Source organism: Numida meleagris, chromosome 6 (assembly GCF_002078875.1).
Source record: "Numida meleagris isolate 19003 breed g44 Domestic line chromosome 6, NumMel1.0, whole genome shotgun sequence".
NCBI classification, from domain to species: domain Eukaryota; kingdom Metazoa; phylum Chordata; class Aves; order Galliformes; family Numididae; genus Numida; species Numida meleagris.
In genome coordinates, this window is record NC_034414.1 from 8019345 (window position 1) to 8041311 (window position 21967).

The 21967-nt window shown below is 39.7% G+C and overlaps 1 protein-coding gene across 8 annotated transcripts in view; it reads right to left on the reverse strand.

Moving 5' to 3' along the window:
- MICAL2 (microtubule associated monooxygenase, calponin and LIM domain containing 2) overlaps window positions 1–21967 on the reverse strand; it is a 124665-nt gene that overhangs the window by 40227 nt on the left and 62471 nt on the right. For 3 of the 8 annotated variants that reach the window (XM_021400973.1, XM_021400970.1, XM_021400971.1), the window contains 5 exons: window positions 21700–21918; window positions 21365–21466; window positions 11864–12050; window positions 9969–10057; window positions 9635–9734 (listed from right to left, as the gene is read on the reverse strand). In XM_021400973.1, the coding sequence (XP_021256648.1) occupies window positions 9635–9734; window positions 9969–10057; window positions 11864–12050; window positions 21365–21466; window positions 21700–21918 (697 nt within the window). Of the gene's footprint in view, window positions 1–5127; window positions 9735–9968; window positions 10058–11863; window positions 12051–13988; window positions 14097–20632; window positions 20765–21364; window positions 21467–21699; window positions 21919–21967 lie in introns of those variants that run through there. The other 5 variants (XM_021400975.1, XM_021400974.1, XM_021400977.1 and 2 more) reach the window with 4 other exon arrangements.

Sequence of the window (21967 nt, forward strand, 5' to 3'; positions counted from 1 at the left end):
AGGGAGAACACTCCAGAGAATGTCCTGCGAGTGCCCTGACTCCTTGCATCCCGAGCAGAGATTTCTTACAGCACAAGGGCCTGGTCTGGGGGAGGAAGAAGGAAACCTACTGGAATCAGCTGTCAAAATCTCTATCTGGAAAACGATATATTGGCACCTCAGACATATCATGTTTTTGCAACTCACTGAAGACTGTGGAACAGGAGTGGTACTTACCCAGAGCTGTCATAGCAATTCAGTAATGGTTAAGGGACTTCAAACACTCAGATGAAAAGGACTGAAATCCCAGGTACTGTTGCTGCTGCTGCTAGTGGGCAGCAGGAGCACAGGCACCCAGGGCTGGCACACAGCTCACTTCCCCGCTGTGCCCAGCACCAGCAACTATGGCTGCACTCCTGTGACAGGGACAAGGTTTGAGTGAGCTCAGATGGGTCAATCTGCCAGCTGGTCCCCAGCCCTCCTGATGCCAGAGTAGCAGTACTCAGGGAGAGACCTTCCTCCCACTGAAGCACCAAGACAACACAGCTACAGACGTTCACTACAGAAGTAACCTATGCTCACCCATCCCTCCTGCAGCCACCCTTGCCCAGTGTCCCCCCAACACGTCTCCAGCTAGCTTGCTGGCAACCTTGATGCTTTTACCCTGCCATTAAACTGCGTCACCCTATAATTCGTTCACAGGATGAGAGGCCTCTGCCCGACCTTGTATGGAGGTGCTGACTAAGGCAATGACACAAGTGAATAATTTCAAAGTGGAGTTACTCATAAATGTGGGCAGCTCTGATGGTGAAAGCAAACACCAGTTGGCATCAAAAATGGACATTAAGAAATTCAGTCATCAGACCACAAATTGATTTGTAGCACATGCAGCACACTTCACTCCCTCTCTAGCTTCTTACTGTATAATAGACCCCCTAAAAGTCATGTATGTGTCCTGCTTATAACACAGCACAACTTGAAACACGCTGCAGGGGCAGAAGGAAGGTGTCATCACTACTGTGGAAGCACAGCTGAAATGAACCCAGCAAGTGCAGGGATAAGATACAGGGCAGAAAGCACTCTCCAGGGAAGCCTCTGCCCACAAAGAACTGTGAAATGGGATCAGAGAATGACTCCTCCAGCTTGCTTAGGTCATGTGGCAATATGCTGGCTATCAGCCTACACGGGAGTAAAACCCCAGCTCAAACCTATTACAACCTCAGCTGAGCACTGCAGTCTGAGCTTCAAAACATGCAAGGCTGCCTGGAAGCATCACCTGCATTAGACCTTGAAATGAAGGACATCCCAATAAGTTGTTCCACAGATGTGCACTAGGAGGCTGTAGGGCTTCCAACAGCATTCCCAAATTGATGTCCTTTATTTATTGAACTCTGACTTTTCATCACATCTAAGAAACAACCAGGCAAATTTCTGTCCCCAAAAAAGCACTTCAGTAAGAGATACAACGTTTCACAGGTCACGGTTCTTCCCACCTTTCTAGCCATTTATGCACAAACTCAAATTGTTTGTCTACTGAAATCAATTCCACATTATGCTATCTAGTAAAAAGTGAAAAACAAAGCCAACCTGCTTTCCCATTTCTGTGGGGTGGCACAGTGCTCCCGGTGGAAGCAGGGCCAGGTCTCCAGCCCAGCTTCCAGCCACTGCTGCCTGCAAATGCTTTGCGCTGCCCCTTCCCCGCTGTGGCCTGGTAATGGGCTTGTCCACTGCCCCCTCCCCCTGTCCCCACACCACCAGAGTAACTTCCATGTCCTTGTGGGCCCAGGCACTTTTTCAAAGCATCCATTACTTACTTGATGAACAGACTCTCGTCAATTCAGTCACAAGGCAAGACAGAACCCAAAGAACACTACTTTTGGATGCATCCAGGACAGTGCATGACAATACTAACATTAATACAAACTAAGCAAAAATTATTACAGAGTTAAAGGAAAAAGCAACTAATTGAAAAGCTATTAAACATAATGAATTTATATATTTATGGAAATTTGCTTCTCAAAACCCCACAATTTCAGAGCAAATGTTTATTTTATCACAGCAATCTGTGTTAGTCTGGTATATTAACGCATGTAATAATTGCAAATTCAGAGTACAGCCAAAATGATTTGTCCCTGGAGTGATCAGCAATCTAATGTCTGCCAAAATAATATTTTTCTTTACACACAGACTCCAAATACCAAAAACCTTAAAACAAAGATATGAATTACTTCCTGAAGTACAAATGCTGTAAGAGCAAATACAAGAGCACAGCAACATGCAAATTTCTTCGTAATTTCTCATTTCTGAAGAACATCAGAAATTCCAGCCATTCCAAATGAGTCTGGAGACCACCACCTGATGAGATGAGATCAAAGCTTCCATTCTTTTTATGCTAAAACAGCCCATGAAACAAAGGAAAAAGGCTCAGGGAAATATTTACATGACTGATACATACACTTGGATCAAGCATTAAATACAGAATGTCTTCTGATCTTCAGCAACATGATCTTCCAGACAAAAAAAACCAAATCATCTACAAACATGTCATACCTTTGAGAACACAGACCTTGATGCAGAATTGAATGCATTTCAGAACTCATTGTTTTGATTGGAATGTGAGGAATGAGTGAGCAAGAAGTGAATTAAGGCCAACTATAGTAACTAATCGCTATAATGTTGTGGGAAAACAAAGACCATAGCCCTTGCTCGAGGTTGAAATACACAGAGAAGAAACGTTCACTGGCACTTTATTATTGTGGCAGTCTAGAAGAAATCGAGAGGAACAGAAATTACTCTTCTTGATGTAGTTAATGAAAGGTTCTCATCTGAGTCTAAGCAATTCTAAGATTTGTCTGTACATTACACTCAAACCTAGTACACCTAAAAATGGCACGATCTTTTTCATTATAAAGCATTAGTATAATCTTAATATAGGAAGGTTACCTTTACAAGATTCTGCCATGTTTGCTTTTCATTAACAGATATGTAGGGCTAGTGGCAATAGACAAGTTCAGAACTGATTAGAACCAGTATAAAGAGGAGGCAAGAGAGTGAGAGTGTGCAATTCCTGAACCTGACCGATAGAGCAAACGATGTCTGCAGTTCTAGCACTATCATGCCATCCGCAACAATAAGCTTTCCTTCTCTTAGCAGGCACTGACAATATAAAGAGGCAGGATCACCTGCTGCAAACTCATGATTTTTGGAAGGCACCAGGTTCAGTGGCAGCTCAAGATTAAAGCAGTAGCTTTTCCACCAAGTACCACTGTCACTTTCAGCTGCATGCAGGGACACGGTGTGGCTACTTTGGGGTGCACATGAAGTTTCTAATAGCACATGCCTGCAAGAGGCTGGAGCTTTTGGGCAGAGCTCAGTGAAAGGGCAACAGGAAGAATCAGCCCTCCCTTCACAGGGGCGGATAGCCAGAGGATGGGGTCTCCCCAAGGATACACAAGTCCTGAAATAGCCTCATTAAATTCACACAGAATTTAATTCACTAGCCTCTACCTCCAGCAGCATTACTGGGATCAAACTAATGAACATTTACAAGTTCCATTGTGTGAGGATTTTGACTGAAAATGAAGGAACTAATACAAGCTTGCTCCTCTCACATTGCTCATTTTGTCTGCTTTCTTTCTTTTCCATGCAATGTGTTCTGCGTTATTCACTACCATTAGAGAATATGGACTGTTTACTATGAAGTATATCCTTTAAAGATAGGATTTGCTAGTGATCTGACTTTTAGGTCCTTCTGCACCACCGCAGAAAAACACAATTACAACAAATTAAATACTAATATTATTCCAATTCCAAGTTATTGTTTTGATATTTTAGCAGGAATAAGTGAAACAGTTTGTGAGAACAGCATGAACACGCGGTGCCTCCCAAAGCTTCAAAACAAAACAAATTATCACCTTTTGCAGTCCCAGAAACCTCTTCTGATGTTTCTCTGCCATTGTCTCTGCCCAAAATTACCAAGCAAAGATGGCAAAAAACCACAAAAAGCCTGTTTCAAGACTGTAATTTGTACAAAGAGTAGATTTACCTTGATCCAAATTGCTTTGCCCGTCACAATTAAGGAAGTGCCAAGTACGATGACATTTGCTGCACTACGGTTTCATTATGCAAATCACTTCCTGCTGGGAATAACAAACTTTCTGCTGTGCTTCATGGCTTTTTCTTTAGCAGATGGAATAGTTCACTGGAGCTAACATTTTTTGTTCTTCTGCAATGTTGTCTTTAGCAACACTTAAAAAAAAAAAATCATTCCTATTGTTCAAACAACTCAAGTGAGGCTCAGTTTGAAATGACTTCACAACAAAAAAAATCATAATCCTTCCATAAAGTAACTGGGACTACTGTTTCTGTGATTTGTTTTTCTCCTGAAGCACAAAGGAAGGGATGCTAGCTTAAGAACTGTAGGGTGAGCAAAAGAAAGAGAATGAAGGGGAGAAACACTTTGAAAAGCTGTTTTGGAGAACGCGCTGTTCAAGAAGAACTACACCAGCTTTAAAAACAGCAGAAGAAAATTAAAAATAAAAAACATGGCAAAGCAAAGGAAAGCAAACTAAATGAATTAAATAAATTTAAAAAGGCCATTGTAACCAGACAGTAAATCAGAGCTAGATGCAGCTTCTAGGGGTCCACAAGATACAGGGAGCTGGCCAACAGCAGTCCAGAGTCAGCAGCTAAAATGAAGCTTTACTCATTAACTGCCTTTTCCGTACATGATCTAAGATCCCAAATGCACATAACGTAGCATGATATTTGTTCAAATATAAAATAAAAACATACAGAAAGGTAACAGTAGCCAAAGAGAAGAGGACAATTGCTGTTCATGTATGCAAGCAATCCCCATGCTCACCAAGACCAACTTATCAGTTCCAGGAAGGATAAACCCCAACACCAGGCACCTACTGGTCTCAAGTGCATGGGATAATTAGTGTAAAATCTCAGGGTCAAGGACCTTCCAAAAGGAACACACACTTGATTATCACACCACAGTGAAACTCTCTGGCCTCTGGGTCAGGCCTCTACAAAAATAACTCAACAGCATCCACCAGAAGAATTTGTAAAAACAAGCATAAGGTCACCATTAAGTTACTGTTCAAGAAATATTTTTAAAAGGAAGAGATGAAACAAGGAGACTTATAAAGAACTACATTTATTTTTCTTTACAGCAAATACCATAAATAGAGCCGAAACAATTTTCACTGTGTGCAAAATACAGAATTTCCATGTGAAAATTTAAATACAGCATTAAAAACTATTTAATAAAAATATTCCATTGAGATTATAAAGTAAAGCGAAGACAGAAGATTTAGGAAGAGAAGGACAGAATCCTCACTGGCCAGGAAGAGCTAGGAAGACTCTGCAACAGAGGGGGAAAAAAGCACAGCAATGGAATGTGGTTTGAAATGGCAGACCTTTATGTCACGACCTTCATCTCAAAGCATGCTGAGCTTAGCAATAGAACACCATAGTCCTGCAATTCGTAGGAAGGTGTGTCCTAACCATTTTCCAGGGAGTGACGCTTAGAATATAGAGAGGCTTTGTACGGGCCCAGCAAGGGAACTTTGAAAGCTATCAAGACAATTTAGCATGCCCACACAAATCAACGCTGTTGTTTCGACATGCAAACATACAGGTCAGCAAGATAAGTTCTTCTTCATTCCTGACTGAGTGTGTGAAAGGGGACAAGTGGCATAGCATGCCTGGCCCCCCTGCAAGTTGCTGCTTAGATCAATTCCCAGTTGCCATTCCCTTTGAAGGGCATCCTCAGCAAATACAGCTGTGTCATGGACCATATCAACCACAAGCGCAGGGCACTTGCTGGTTAGGCCGAGCCCTTGCTTCTTCTTTGGATTCACTTCCCCTTTTAGATTACCATGTGATTACACAGACTGGAACTTATATAAAAAAATACAAAGTAACTGCACTAATTTGTCATGGAGAGTATTGGCAACTTCTCATGCAGCAAGACGAATCCATTAATCAGAGGGCAAACGGGGCCTTGTTAGAGCTGACATTAGTTAACAAAACAACTCAAACCAAAACACTCTGGTTATAAAAATTAGGCATTTAGACATTAAGGACTAAAAAATAGCACACATTTATTTCTGTTAGACCTGCCTAGTATGTTACTTAGGATGGAAGACTGGAACTCATGTTGCTCTGGCTATTTTTTCCAACAGAACTCTTTTGTAAAGTAATTTTCCTCTATGAAAGCAAAGAAGCGCTTAGAAAGAGCAACACTGCTCAAATGTTGCTTGCTCACTGAATATTTGCTCTCAGTGAAAATTTGCTCATTTAGTATTTGAGCACAATAGAAATAGGTGCTCATGCTATCCAGGAGAATCACCTGGCTTTTATTGTGACCTCATTTTAAAATTTCCGTGAAAGAAATAAGAAATGGTTCTTTCAAGAATCAGTTTACTTGCTTAACTTACCTGAAAGACACAAGGAAATTAAGTGTACATGCACAGACACAGAAGGAAAAACATTCTCTACAGAGAGAGCAGACATAACCTTTTATAGAACTATGAACTCAGCAACAGGTTAAATGATCATGCCAAAGCTCACATCCATTAATATACCAGACACACACAGTTTGCTCCAAAATGGTATTAAAAAATAAAACAACAAACCGCAAAATCAACACAGTGAAATGCTGTCAAACGACAGTGTTAGTCACACAATTTTGGAACTGGCAAGCAGAAAAATCACCTGACAGCATAAAGGCTTCAGCCAGTGAGCGGGTGCAACACCGGAATGATGAATTGGACTAAAAGTAACAAGGGAGATTGACAAAGAGAGCAAAGAAAAAAAAAAACAAAACACAGAACTTAGCTTGGTTATATAGAAAAGCATCAGAAAGTTTACTAAAAAGAGTTGACCAAAATGAAATTGCCTTTTTTCATTAAATCACGAACAAGGACAAATAGGTATTAATCTTATTAACAGAGTATTAAGATAAAGAGTTTAAAAAAAAAAAGAAAAGACACACCTAGCCATTAGGTTATCAGACTGATACCAATAAACAATCTTCCCAACAATCTCCAAAATCCCAGTGGAATACGTAGTATAATTATGATCCTTCAGGAAAATGTTTTTAATTTCGTATGGTTTTTTTTTTCCCCTCTCTGAAGTCTGTTGTGGGAATTTAGGGATTTTTCTCCCTATTATATAAACCTATATATATAACATCATTACCAACTTTTTTTTTGTAAAAAGAAAATGCTTTCTTCTAGTAAGATTCAGTTCATTTAAATTCATAGGTTAGCACAGATTTCCAAGTTTCTTACTGTGTCACCATTTTTCTGTAAGTTTACCATTACACTCATGCTGCTGAAAAGCAGAACGTTTCTTGTAGTGAACAGCAAAAGAAAACATCAGGAAAAATATATTCTGCAAGACTTTGCTATTGACAAACTGAAATTAAAATTGAGGACGAGCCTAACTTCAAAACTTTACCATTCAGTTTGCTGTGTTGCAAGAGTAACATGGGTAAATCATACTGCAGATTTTTTCCATTTAGAGTGAAGCAACTACTGGCATTAGCAAATAATTAAAAAGTGTAGACTGTTCCAAAGTAGAGTTTTAAAATGCTATGAAAGAGATAGATACATTTCTTTGTATATATACAGATGCTTACCATGTTGTTATAATGGTCACTGTGTCCAGTCAATATCCTAGCAAAGTTTTGCTAAACATACATCTGAGCACTAATGGCAATTTATTTCAAACAAACGCTACCTTATACCTAAACAATTTTCAAGCATTTTTTTTCCAAGTTCTATGCACACTCTTCACAATTTCTCCCCAGAACATATAAGCACTATAAAATGGGGAAAGCTTTATCCTTGTAGTTGAAAAATTACATCAAAATATCTAGAGGAAAAACTCAGTTTGTCATTTGTTTGAAACAGAACACATTTCCTTTTAATATCTAACAGATAAAACAACTTTAAATTGTCTTTGCCCACATTCACTTAAAATAAAAAAATAAAATAAAAAAAGAAGCACAGTTACTTGATACCACTAAAAGGTCATCCTTAAACTTGGTACAAGTTGAACATAAATTTCCTATTACTTACGTCATATTACGTTGGCTAGAAATAAACGTTACAGATACTTTTCATTTTAGGCTATGTATATTGTCATATTAATACGCTTATCTAGTTCTCGATTAACGCCTGAATTTAAATATTTAAGTATTTTAGAGGCGGGGAGCATGCTTACCTCACTGGCTACCTAGGCTGAGAAAGCAATCAGAATTTGGGATTTTCTTACTGTCTCCTTGTTGTTTAATAGCCCTACTTAACCTGCTCCTGACAGCTTTTGATGAAGGTACACCTTGATGAGAAACACCAGAAAAATTTATTTAACAGCTGCTCCAGATAACAGAATTTCATCTTTTTGCTATCAGCTTCAAATATTGAAAAGAATCAAGTAACTGATTACGAAGCAACATCCTTAGAATAAGTTTATAGTTTTTTGTTGTTTGTTCTAAACTCATATTCTTAAAAAATTCCACACATAATAGGACCAGTGCCTATCTGGAGGCACAACAGTTGTGAGTTCAGTAACATACGAATGCTCCACAACTCGATATTCCTCGAAACAGCTGCCTAATGAAGAAGCCTTGAACTGAGGAATAACTCACATCTAATAACACTTCCAGTTCCTTTGATGTGCATTTTCAATCAGGCCTTCACTCAGCAAAGATTTGCTCTTCTGATTTATTTCAAAATGTTAAATAAATTAGTATTACAGATTATACCCACTGTCAACAAAGGGTATGAAATGTAAAAGGCATGACTAGGAGCAATATGAATTTAACTTTTTTTTTTTTTTAAACGTTCATGCAAGCTTATAAACCTCATAACCCAGAGAAAAGATGAAAGCAAGAAAAAAAAAGGGATGCGCCATATTCAGGTTTGAAAACCCAGTTATTTGTCATAAATATTCCCTAAACATCTGAAAGAACAAAAATTCTTTCTTTGTCCAACAACAACAAAAAAGCAGAGGGGAAGAAGGCTTTTAAAATGTACCTGTCCCCAACGGTCTCATCTCAAACAGGACAAAACAAAACAAAAAATATCACAAAATATCCTTCATCTGTCTCCGTGTTCTGGAAATGTGTCTGGACACCAGCCTTCATATTTTAACGTACAGTACATTCTATATTGAAAATTTTGATTGCACCTAGTTTGTATCAGAAGGAATATGCTGTTCGTTTAAGTCACACATTAAATTGCAAGTAAAAAACAAAAACAAAAAAAACCAACAAAAAGCCTCAGGAAGACAGTGAGGCCGCTCATTTTGAAAATCTGAAAGGCACAACTGAGCAAGACACATAGAAAAATTTAAACCCTATAGAATTTTTTTGCCCATTCAAGCACATTTTCAAGGGATAGCTCTGCTTCCCGGTACATATGAGTAAGTACCTCTAGAAGAGCACAGAGGAATGGCACACCAAGGCTCAAGAGTTCGTACAAGTAGGTATAGTTATATGCATTGTCCCTGAAATGAAGATTGGTAGCGTGCAGAAAACCATGCATCCAGTTAGACAGGCGTCTGGGAATGTCAAGCAGATCCCTTGTCACCCGAAGGGGCCAGCTTAGAGTGCGCCTAAAGAAGGAAGGCAGGATACCTGGGGACCTGTCCTCTGGGCTGCTAGCAGTAGTTAAAGTGCTTTCTGTGGTGGTCTCTGTAGGTCTGGGTTCTTCTTTCTTCCATGCTTCTGTTGCCTCCTTATAAAAAGCATTAAAAATGTATTAAATATACTTCTAAAAATAAGTATAAAGTCCTGTTTTTGTTACTGTTTTCCTAAGTTTTCACATATACGTTCACTTCCAAATGTTATTAAGTTCAACTTTATAGACGAAGAGCTCATTTCCGCTGAAAACCAGACTACACATACTACACTCAGCTCCAGATAAAGCTGCCTCAATATTTCCTGTGTTAATAATATAACCAATACATACCTTGCACTGGACCTGTAATGTTGCTCTTCTCTTTCTGTGTTTATTACTGATTTTGCAGTGTGTAAAATGAGGTTTACAGTAAAATTTACCTAGAAGAGAAAAAGTAAATTACATGACCTTTTATCCTTACATCTACCCATTGGAACCTCACTATTTTGTGTATAAAAAAATCAAGATGTTTAATGGTTTGGCAGCAAAAGAAATGGGAAACCAGCTGCTGGTTCTAGATTGCCTACAGCTTTACAGAATCACAGAATCATTTGAGTTAGAAAGGACCCTTAAAGGCAACCTAGTCTAACTCTCCTGCAGTGAAAAAGGACATCTACAACTAGATCAGGATGCTCAGAGCCCCCTCCAGCCTGACCTTGACTGTCTCTAAGTACGGAGCATCCATCAACTCTTTGGGCAACCTGTTCCAGTGCCTCATCACCCTTATCATAAAAATCTTCTTCCTTAGATTCACTCTAAATCTCCCCTCACTTAGTTTAAAACTACTTCCCCTTGTCCTGTCACAATAGACCCTGATAAATAGTCTGTCCCCTTCTTTCTTACAGCCCTCCTTTAGGTACTAAAAGGCTGCCGTCAGGTCTCCCTGGAGCCTTCTCTTCTCCAGGCTGAATGGCCCCAGCTCACCTACGAGGACAGCCTGAGAGAGGTATTCCATCCCTTGGATCACTGTTGTGGCCCTCCTCTGGATGCACTCTAACAGGTCCACATCTAGCCTATACTGAGGACCCTCCATCTAGACGCAGTACTCCAGGTGAGGCCTCACCATCACAGAGCAGAGGGACAGGATCACCTCCCTCAACCTGCTGGTCACGCTTCTTTTGATGCAGCCCAGGATCCAGTTGACTTTCTAGGCTGCAAGGACAAACTGCTGGCTCACATCCAGCTTGCCATCCACTAGCAACCCCCAAGTCCTTTACGTCAGGGCTGTGCTCTATCCTTACATCCTCCAGCTTGTACTGATAGTGAGGGGTTCCCTTTACCCAGGTGCTTTGATTGTGTTTCTTTAACAGCATATAGATTTGCACATTCATTAAATAAAGCCTTAAATTAATCTAATACATAGGTTTAAGATTAATAAATAGCAGAAAAAAAACAAAATTCTAGAAATACCAAGTCACAAACAAATGCAATACATCAAGCAGCAAAAAGTGGAACAATCAGTTAAAAATCCTTGCAGAGGGCTCTCTGAACTGCAGAAGAGCCATCTTTGGCCTTGAGACTTTAATCCTTTTGTAGGAGGAGATCAGGTCAGTACTTGGATACACTCAAATCATTTGGAAATAGCAAGGCAATTCTGAATAGTTTAATAACTTCCATCTGAACTGAAAAAAGCAAGCAAACAAAACAACATATGATACCCTGCCCCCAAGCCTCAGGCTGTAGGTGGCATCAAGAGCCCAAGATCTGAAGCTCTCATTCTACAGCTGACAGCAATAAAGGGCACTGCTCCTTGGCCAGCAGTACTGCTTTCACCTCATTAGCTATTATATTTTGGACAAAAAAATACTCTCCCTGTATAAATTTACCACTGCCCTGACTTGTCCTTATAGATCACTCTATTTAAAGGCCAGCTATCAGTGGGAGATAAGGATAATTCTGTATTGTTTGCAGTCAGAGAAAAAGCACTTTTCCATTCCCACCCCAATTTTGACCTGTGATTGGACAAACCGTAATTTTGTCCCTTGACTTATTTTCCAGTGATGACTTCTTCATTTAAAGTTCAGATCTGTCTGACTCGGCTTCTTTTAAAAGAAGCGCAAGGACTCAAAGATCAGCATGGACACAACGCAGTTGGCAGACCTCCTCCTGACTGAGCTAATCCACGAGGCCTTTTTCTCTTTTCTAATCAAAAGTTTTAAAGGATTCCTAAAAAGCTTCTGTATTACCTTCTTCAGCATCAAAGGCGTAAATTCCTAACCGGAGAGTTGTAGAACATATTTCACACTTGAAGCACTCCCTGTGAAAGAAGTGGCCTTCTGCACTCAGCCGCTCCATAACATATACCCGTTTTTTGCAGAAATAACAAATGTCACTCCCCCCAATAGACTGAGGAAATTCTTTTCGCAGAGATCCCTGTTAAAAGATAAAAACAGAAACAAATATGAAGCCTTTACAGGACCCATAGATATAAATTCCTACTGAAGTAAGCAGTTGCTTTAACTGCTTGAAGTTTTACACACCCCCTTCTCCACACACAATTAAAGCATGTATCAGTCAGCTTTTGTATTACTCATAGGCTACAAGTCTGTAGGTTTACAAAGCAACTCATAAATCAGGCATCACGAGACTCAAAAGGATGAGCTGCAGCTGGACTTGCACCCAGATTCCCCTTGTCAGCTCAAGGGCACTTCACGCCTGCTCAAGTACAGGGGCAGCACCAAGCCCATGTACTCAGTGCCGCACTGACTCAGGCACTTGCAATCATAGCTGCAGATGACAATGTTTCTCAGATGAGAACCTTGCCAGCCTTGAACAACAGCCAAGCGTTTGGAGGTAAGCAAACACTGAAGAGTAAGTTCATCTCCGTAGTACTGAGGTCATACTCAGCTCATAACAGCTCCTATGCCGGAGGAATTGTGCTTTTTTGAGACTTGTGCTTTAAGTTGAAGGAAGAAAAGCCAACAGTTGTTGATACTGGTGTCTGAACCACCACATCCACCACCCACAAATGCACCTCCCTTCTCAGCCACATTTCTGCCTGAGCAAAGAGACCAAGCGGGGCCATGGTTTGTTTAAAAATCAGTTTCATTCCTACCATGTCCCTACCATGGACATTCAGCATTCTTTAAATTCACTGGACTTTAAAATATGACTCATATTAACAACACGAATATTTTGGAACTTTTTGTTGAATTTGGCCAGTTAACGACATTTTTTTTTCTAATTATCACAAACCCTATGTTCTGTAGATCTACATATAAAAGGCAGACAAAAATGAATTATAAATAGAATAGAGGGCATCCCTTCACTTATTAGAGGCAGGCATGAAGAGGTTTCTTTGCTTTACTCTGTTGTTCTTAGTTATAGGTCAGCACACACGAGCATCCATCCCTGCTCTTCTACAGCTGCCACCATCTCCCCATCTTCTCCTCACCACGTGAGGGTAGCATGCTTGAGACAGAGCAGCTGCAGGCCTGGCAGAGCCCACTCATGTTCAGACACCAGCATACAGTCTACGCAACTCATCTTTAACTTGCCAGCAAAAGAAGGCCTCAGAAAATTTTTTCAATGTTAAGTAAACATTGTCACTGTCACGAGTCACACTTTTGTGCTTAACAGCTGAGAATCCTAAATAAAATTTGCTGTTAGTAATCTATTGTGCTGTGCTGGATATTTTCCATGCATATGGAAAAATATAGAAATACATTTTAAAAAATACAGTGTTATCAAAACAGGTCAGATAGTTACAGTAAAGCAGAAGCAATTAAGAGTTTACTGCTGGCTAACAAGTAAGCATCAACACCACAACATGCCAGACTCAGCTTCCCAATACCTGACATCTCTGAGCACTGGAGACAGGATGAGGAGAACAGGGAGTGGGGCAAGAACCTGTAGCTCTGTCCAAAGACTGCTTCGGAATTCAACACAAGATTGTGTCAGAGTTTAAAAATAGCTTTCTTCAAAATGAAGCATGGTGATTCAGCATTTGCATGTTAAAAATAATTGCATAAACATCAACTATACCAAATTTTCTTTAGACGCCACCTTGATTAATAACCATCTTCTATTACTAATTGTATCAATAATTACATTTAATAAAAGCCTCCTGAAGTTTTATTTCAAGCAGACAAGTAATAAAAGTGTAAGTGGAAGACATTGTGAGCAATGCTTCCAGCATACCCACATCATCAGCGCATTGTGGCGACGTGCACTTGGTTCCTCAGTAAGCATCAGGCTAAGATCTTTCGTAATGCTTAAGGTGCTCCACAATTAAGGTCTTAAACCAGGAGGACACTCTGGAAAACACTGCTTTTAAGTAAAGTTGTTGTTTCTTTGTGAGTTTAGTCTTACCAGCTCAAGGGGGGGAATTTGTGGCTTGGGTCTGTGATCGTTCACATACAGATTGACAAGGACTTCAGCCATAGCTCCAATTGCACGTGAGACCTTTCCTACAGTCATCTAACCAGAAAAGGGGAAAAGATGAAGAATTGAAGGAAGAGCTTTAGTTACTTGAGAATTTAATGAGAAAAAGATGAGAATGACTTGAAAGCATGCAAATGAATGAAAGCAATGATAAAGACAGGCTCTGAGAAAAAGCAGAGGCAAAGTCTAGCAGAGCACAAGCACGTTCATGCGTGAACAGTACAGTCCAGCTGGTGGCCACAGGAGGCTCCCAGGCAGACCACATACTTCTCTCCCTGTCAATGATGGAGAAATAGCTGGTCAAGCAAATGCTGCTCCTGCAGCACAAGGCCTCCTGTTGGGTCTGCAAAAGGCACAGGGCAATTGAGCTGGAAGCTACTACCCAGCTACTGGGGAAAGATTGTTGTGATAAATTAAATACAAACAAACAAAAAAACCATCGCCACTTTGACTTTCTAGAACTTTGGTGTTACAGTTCAGAAAGGAAGGTGGTGACTAAACTTCATGTTAACTGACCTCAAAACTGGTATTTCAGGAAACATTCCACAAAAACCTCCTAGAAGTCCCACACAGACTCCTCTCTGAGCATCAACAATGTGTTTCTTTCTCCCTCTCTCCAATGACTCTGAAATGCGGCAGGTAGGTAGGCAGTTCTCTGCTCACAAGGAACAGACTGCGAAGACTTTATAGATTTACATGAAGATTTGCTACCCAAATTCACGTTACCGTTAGTGATTTTGATTTTACCCATACCCTCCCTGGAAACCCAAATGCTGCAAGAACCATTCTGATTTGGCCAGGGATCTGATGCTCTGCTTCTGGAGCCAGGATATTTTTCTTCCTAGAGGATCCCCGATCTTGCACTTTATGTTCCACTTGTTTTTTCACTGAGCCCAGATTTTAACTCTCATGTTTCTCAGCGAAATTAGTTTTCTACTGACATCATACCACGTCTTGCTAATGGAAAGGTTTGAAAAAAAAATCAGAAAGTTACTCTCAAGAGAAAGAAAACACAACGGTTTTAAACTTCTATCAAGCTTAAGAGCAACTCTAATGCATTGTGGGTGTCTTTTCAACAATTACAATGATCATAAATACTCTTGCTAACAACAACAACAAAAAAATCAAGTGCAAGAACTCGAGAACATGTCCAGCTCCTTACAGCCCCCCTTATCTTTTGAGTGTTATATCATAATTAAATTTGTCTTAATATCCAGGCAGACATAAAATATGTATGTGTAGACAACAAAGATTACTCAAAGATCATTCTATACCATTTGTTTTTGTTTAGTATAAAAAAATACAAAATATTATATAGTATCCGCGTGATTTGTTGTGTAATAACAGCAAACTGTTAAGTATATACTGTAATGCTGCCTTAAGTGGTACGTTAAATTAGAAACCAAGAGACACTACTTGCTTAGTTTTCTATAGGATAACTAAGTTAGTTTGTATTATTTAACATCACAGAAGACAAAATTTTCCTCCCTTAAGAATGCCTATCTGAATATGTTGAACAACTTACAAGCCACATACAGCTTACTACCCATGAGATCCTAGGTAAAAGAAAGCTTTCAAAGTCTGTTGAAGCAGAGTTTACCTCAAAATAGTGAAATGCTGGAGCAACCAGTTAAGCAATAAGGCTATGCTTAAAGTGCAGGTACTTGAATTTCAGGAAAAGTATCCCTGAGCCTGAACTACACCTTGCAATTCATCAGGTGGGTTGATTTCTGTTCTCCACCCACTGGAGCAATTTGTGCCACCATTACGGGATTCAAAACAAGGAAATTACATGTTTACACATACTTAAAAAAATGTTATTAAAAGGAAACATTTGTGTAATTTATGTGAAGTTCACACTCCATGTAAAAGCAAATGGGATTTCAGTTTAAGCTAGCAACAAAAAGATTGCTGACCACTCTAGTCTCCTAATCAACAATCACCAACACAAAATTGTTGCTGTGACCAGGAAGGAGGGCAGGAAGCAAATGGACTTGAAGACTAATGACAGCTCCCTTTATGAAGTCTGGATAACCAGCACACGTTACTGGGAGAAGATCGCTATTGGTTCTCCTTACCCAGTTTGGAAGGTGGGTAAGTAAGAGATCAATTTGCAGCAGCCTCGGTACTGCAACTTTCAAAAGTCATTTAAACATGAAATAAAAACAGCAGGGCAGGATGAGAATCCATAGGGGCAGCCCTGCGAGCACCTGCCATGTGCAGAAACCCACAGTGAAGGGAAGGTCAGGGAGAGCGAGAGCAGTGGCTCTGTTAAGGCTCATTAGTGACAACAGCACAACCACCAAGCCTGTGTCTTCTCTATACCTCATTCAGCTTAGAAAAAGGGACTTTGATGATACTGTCTCCCCTTCATAATGCAAATGTAAAACTCTCACTGCAGAAGAACTACTACTACTCTTGAGAACAGCGATGTGCATGACGCCCCATGCACATGTACAATTTTGTAGTGCCAAGGCCACAATCAATATGACAAAAGGCTACCACTCAAATCTCAGACATGTTTATACTAGTAAAGCTTTAAACACTTTGTTGTCATGGAAAAGCATCTCTGAGTTACCTTATACAGTGAATTTCAGGAAACACTTAAAAATCCTCAAAGTGTCGTGACTTACTAGGAGTACTGACCTCTCAATGACATGTTAACAAAGTTTTTTAGCAGGCTGATAGGGTGGTCAATGTGGGAAGAGAAAGCCGCCTCCTGTATTTCCCTGCGCTATTATTTATAGCACCACAGCCAACCAACTAGTAAACCATTTTCATAAAATAAAGGAAATGTGTTTCCTGCTTCCAGAAGCATACAATGTTTCCCCTTTGCTGTTACATATCCTTAATGATTTTCCTGGTCTTACTTCACTCTGAGGGTGATACATTTACTTTTGATGGCATCTGCTACATATATTTTACCTCTGAGATAAACAACATTTGAATAATAAGTTACTCTGTGTAGGAAACACCCAAGCCCTGTTTACTGCTCACAATTAGAGACGTCACTGAAGGGAAGCAGTTGGTACAAACTCAGCAGGCAGCAAAGCTTACTGATTGCAACATGTTCATAGTTCCTATGACGTGCTGCGTGGATACACCCACATAAAGCTCACATCAATACAGTGTCCTGAAGGTCAATCCAAAGTTTAACAGCAAACAGGAGAAATCAAAGCCCAGTCTGTAAGATAATACTGTTAATATTCAGCCTAAGTGAAATATGACAGCTGGCTTAACCCAGAATGGAGTTTTGATTATTACTGATAATTTGCATATACTGTGACCCAGGAATTGATTATTAATAAATTCTAATGATTGCATTTGTAATGGTCAATGTCTTTAATAGAATCTGGAAGAAGCAACATGCATCCATTGACTTCCCTTTCAAGTGCTCCTTTCAGGACTGAGGCTTAATAATATGCTTTTGTAATAAGACAGTAAGTCCGCTCAGACACTATTTTCAGTGGATACATCACCATAGTTCATACTACACCAATGAAAATTCAGCAGATGCCAAGGATTGTCCTGCCTGATAATATAATCATCTCAGTACTCATCTGAAATTAAAATGACAGTACTATTTAAAGGATTTGAGGGCACTGATATTCAGAGGTCATATTTTAAGAAGTCTTAGTAAGTAAATAAATAATACTTGAATATTTTCTGTTCTTCTGTCTGACACACAAGAACACGTGGGAGATCTTTCTGTTGGCTTATCTGTCCTTTGGAACTTTTTCATACTGAAGTTTAGACCTACCTAGTGATAACTCTTAGAATTAGTATTATAGTCTCTGTTTTGAGTCCTATAAAGCCACCCTCAAGGTAGCATGAACACAGCCAGTTACCAGTACATACAGTTAAGGGGTCCAAATACATTTTATAAAGCTATCATACACACTACTTCAAAGTGCAAGCTGTGCAACTGAAATATCTTTATGCGTATATAGTTATTGCTGCACATTTATACAGCATTTTATAGCACATGATACAACTGATGTTTTGAGAAGTGTGCAGTCTTAAAATACAGAAGTATCACAGGACTGAATTAACTTCATAGTACATGAATGGGATGGAGAAGAAAATCTGAGCATATCCATGAGCACATCACTAACATGCTGTCTTGGGCATAAGTACAAAGGGACATTAAGTCCATCCTGTCCTCAGGGAAGGATTCACATTACTCATGTAAAGCTAATGTATGCTGGCACAACCTGCTCTGAAAGGTGCCTGTGCTGCAGATACAAGGCCTCCTCTGCCACTTTACTCCCTGCCATCAAGGGTCCCTCACCCCCACACCCAAGCCTGACCCAAATCTCCCTTTCTACTCTGACTCCTTATCATGTCTACAGAAGGCACCCTCCTCTTACCTGTCAGCAGCCTTGCCCAAAACCATGGCTGAATGACCCTCTTCCATCCCTGCCAGTAACCCACTTGAGCTCACTGGCAACCCCAGGAAAAAAAATATACATATTTATTTATTTTTTTTAAATTACTACCTTTCCCACTGAAATGTCTACAGGATTGGGGTTCATTTGAATCTGCCTCAGAGGGGAGGAAAGAAGTTGTTAGCCTGTTCATTATCAGGCTATTTAAAGTTCTCAGATATCCTGTGCCAAATGCAGTATATTTAGACATATGCAATGTACAAAAGGACGTGAGCCTGTACAGCTCCATGGAGCAGCATACTAGGCAGCAGGATGTTCTAGCATGTAGATCTGCTGAAGAACACATCTAGTCCTATCTAACCAAGCAACAATTTACCAAATAAGATCAATATACATTTACTGTGCTCATGACAGAACAAGCTTTTCTAGTCTCAGTTGTGCTTCACCCTGCCATTACCTCTGGAGAGAGAATTTCAGTTACAGTAAACACACACTAACTGAAATCAAATAACAACAAACTATTGATATGCCATTTAAATACAGTGGTAAACCAATAAAAGGTTGTGAATGCATTTTAAACAAAACACTGTTGAATTAAAACATCCAAAACCAATTACTTATGCCAAACGCTTTTTTAGAAGAAAAATTTTTAAATCCCATCAAGAAAACTCCTCTTTCTGATGAAGTTTCCACATGATTAAGAGCTTAGTTCTCATGTGCTGAAGGCTGGGTCACACTGTTTTTTGCTCTCTTTACATCAACACAGTACTATTCCAAAGCCTATGACCAACAGGTCCTGATATTTTGTAAGCCATTACTTAGCTTAAAATCCACCACTTGCTTTATGTCCTAGGTCACAGAAAGCACGGAGTGAATCTAGGAAAAGCAATGATTTTGAAGCTGAAGGGGATTAGAGGATTACAGCAGTTAGGCACCTGCTGGGCTTGCAGTGTCCTTGGAAGACTGTGTAGCCTGCATTTTCCAGGGGAATGAGAGAGGAATAGAGCTTTCCTAGTGCAACTCCAGCTAATCCAAGGAACGTACCTTTGCAAACTACATGTCAGCCTAATATCTACCTGCTTGGTTACTGCTCCAACTGTTAGCCTGATTTCAAACAGCATCAACAATATAGTGGGAAAAGAAACAAACAAAAACAAAATCAATACCCCCAAAACAAAAAAGATCTAGACCAATTCCACTAAATGATCCTGCTGAACATCCATCAGACCGTGTCTGCACTGGGTCATGGCAGTCATTCCCAGTGCTTCCAGAAATATCATGTTTCCACCCTCATTTCCACATGAAGGCAATACTCCTATGCAGTACTGCAGCCTTTCAGTGCTCCCAGACTGCCACTACATAATCAGGATCAAGGAAAGGGAACCAGGGCCTTTTACCAGCCCTGAAAAGCTAAAACATATCAAACTTTCCTCAATTAAAACACTTCTGAGACAGAGGAGTTGGAAGCCAATGTCACCTCATCTTCCACAGATAAAATCACATTTTAAAACTAGCATAAGCAGTAAGAGCTGAATCTCTCTTATTCACGTGTTACCGAATTGTTTTCATTAAGCCTATGCTGGTTTCCCCTGCATGAAGCTTGCTATTACAAAGAACTGAGTTCTAGCAATTAACATGCAGAAATGAGTTTAAAGTACAAATAAGTAAACAAACGAAACAGTGAAGTCTGGTTGTATCAACACGTGCTTACACAATCCTAACACACATCCGCTATTTAAAATAACCATTATCATCCAGATTCTTCCCTGCGGGCCCAGCTGATAATCTTATAAAAATAAATACCCACCCAGCACAGCTAACTAAACCCCTAACATCCAGGCAGATACACAGTGTGAAATTATCTCTCCATTAAGCATTTCTGTGGCATTATCTAACAACAGAACATTGGAATTAAACATCAACACCAAAAATTCAGAATTTAAGCCAGAACTTTCTCAATTACTTGTTCTATTCTTTAGCTTTATAGACAAGCCATTTGTTGACTTTCCTCTCACAAACATGCAGAATTCACCACAGTGAAGGAAATTGAAGTTTAATTCTATTGCCAAATACAAACTATAGAATGGATCCACCGTGCAAAGGCAGCACCTTTCATCCAAGCCATTTCTCAAACAGCCTTACCACAAGTTTGGATTTTACAGGAAAAATCTGTTAATAGAGTACCTGTCTAGAAGGAAGAACAGGGGAAGCTGAACCTACAGATGATGGAGAAGAGGCAGCAGCTGAATCATGAGGTGGAGGGCAAGAGGGAGTTGGGGGCTGAGAATGGGATAAGCCTTTAGTAGGCAGCTTATTCTGTGTAGAGCAGAAACAGAGGAGAGTTATCCAAGAGAGAGTGACATTAGCACAGGTTAAGAGAATAACTTCACAGTCATGCACAAGAAAAAGGATAACTACAATTTTGCACCATTCTCTATTTCTGCATAGTGAGAAGTCATTGAAATCATCATGACAAAACCTTCATCTCAGATGGTATTATTATTCTCAGTTTTCTTATAAAAATAATTACAATGTGCAATAAGATAAGAAAGAATTAAAAAATGCTAAATGCCAGATTTCACTGACTGAGAGCTATGGCTCACCAATTCATTAGAAACAGTGAGCTACTAGTGCATACTTGTAAATACAAGGCATGGTTTATTTTAAGACATTTCTCTTATGCTGAAGTACTCTGACCAGCTTTATGATTTCGACTGTGTTTTTACCTCAATTAAATCATGCAATAATATTTAAACTTTTTACCAGATTCAATGGAATTCAAATGACTTATCAGATCCACCCAAAATGAAAGAAAGGTTAAAAACAAGATCATGGCAATTTTTTTTTTCTAACCCAAGAATTCTCAAATCACTCTTCTAACTCAACAGCTCTGCAGGTACAAAACCTAATATTCACCTTTGGAAACTCCATGTATCCAAACAGTGAGGCAAGATGTGCTGCTTTCTCTTTAATGTTCTTTTTATGGAATTCTCTATTTGCTATGGTCTGAGCTCTTTTCTGCAGTAAGAGCCAGGAAAGGAAAGCCAAGGAAAGAAAGAGAGAGAGAGAGAGAGAGATTTCAGTTAATGTCACAAATATCATCAGAATACAGCAAGTATGCAGAAAGTATTTTAATTGTCTTAATGTGTCCTAAAATGAACAGATAAAAAGCAAGCATATCCAGGGAAAATACAGCATACATATTAATATATGCGGTTAAGAGACAGAAAGGAAAAGAAATTGCTCATCACCTGTTTCATTTTTTCGTCCAGGTGCTGAAGACGCTCAAGTACTCCAGAAAGTACAAATGCAGCGGAACAGGCAGATGCAAGATTTTCAGATGGTTCTGACAGACTGCGCTGGATCTCTCTTTTTTCTATAGCCTTTGGTCTCCTGGCCATATCATCAGAACCATTTAAAGACTGTTTGGTTTCCCTGACCTCGTGTTCAGTTCTAGCTACCACCTGAAACTGGGAAACACTTGAAGTGAAAAAAAATCTCCTTTCTGCACTACCATGC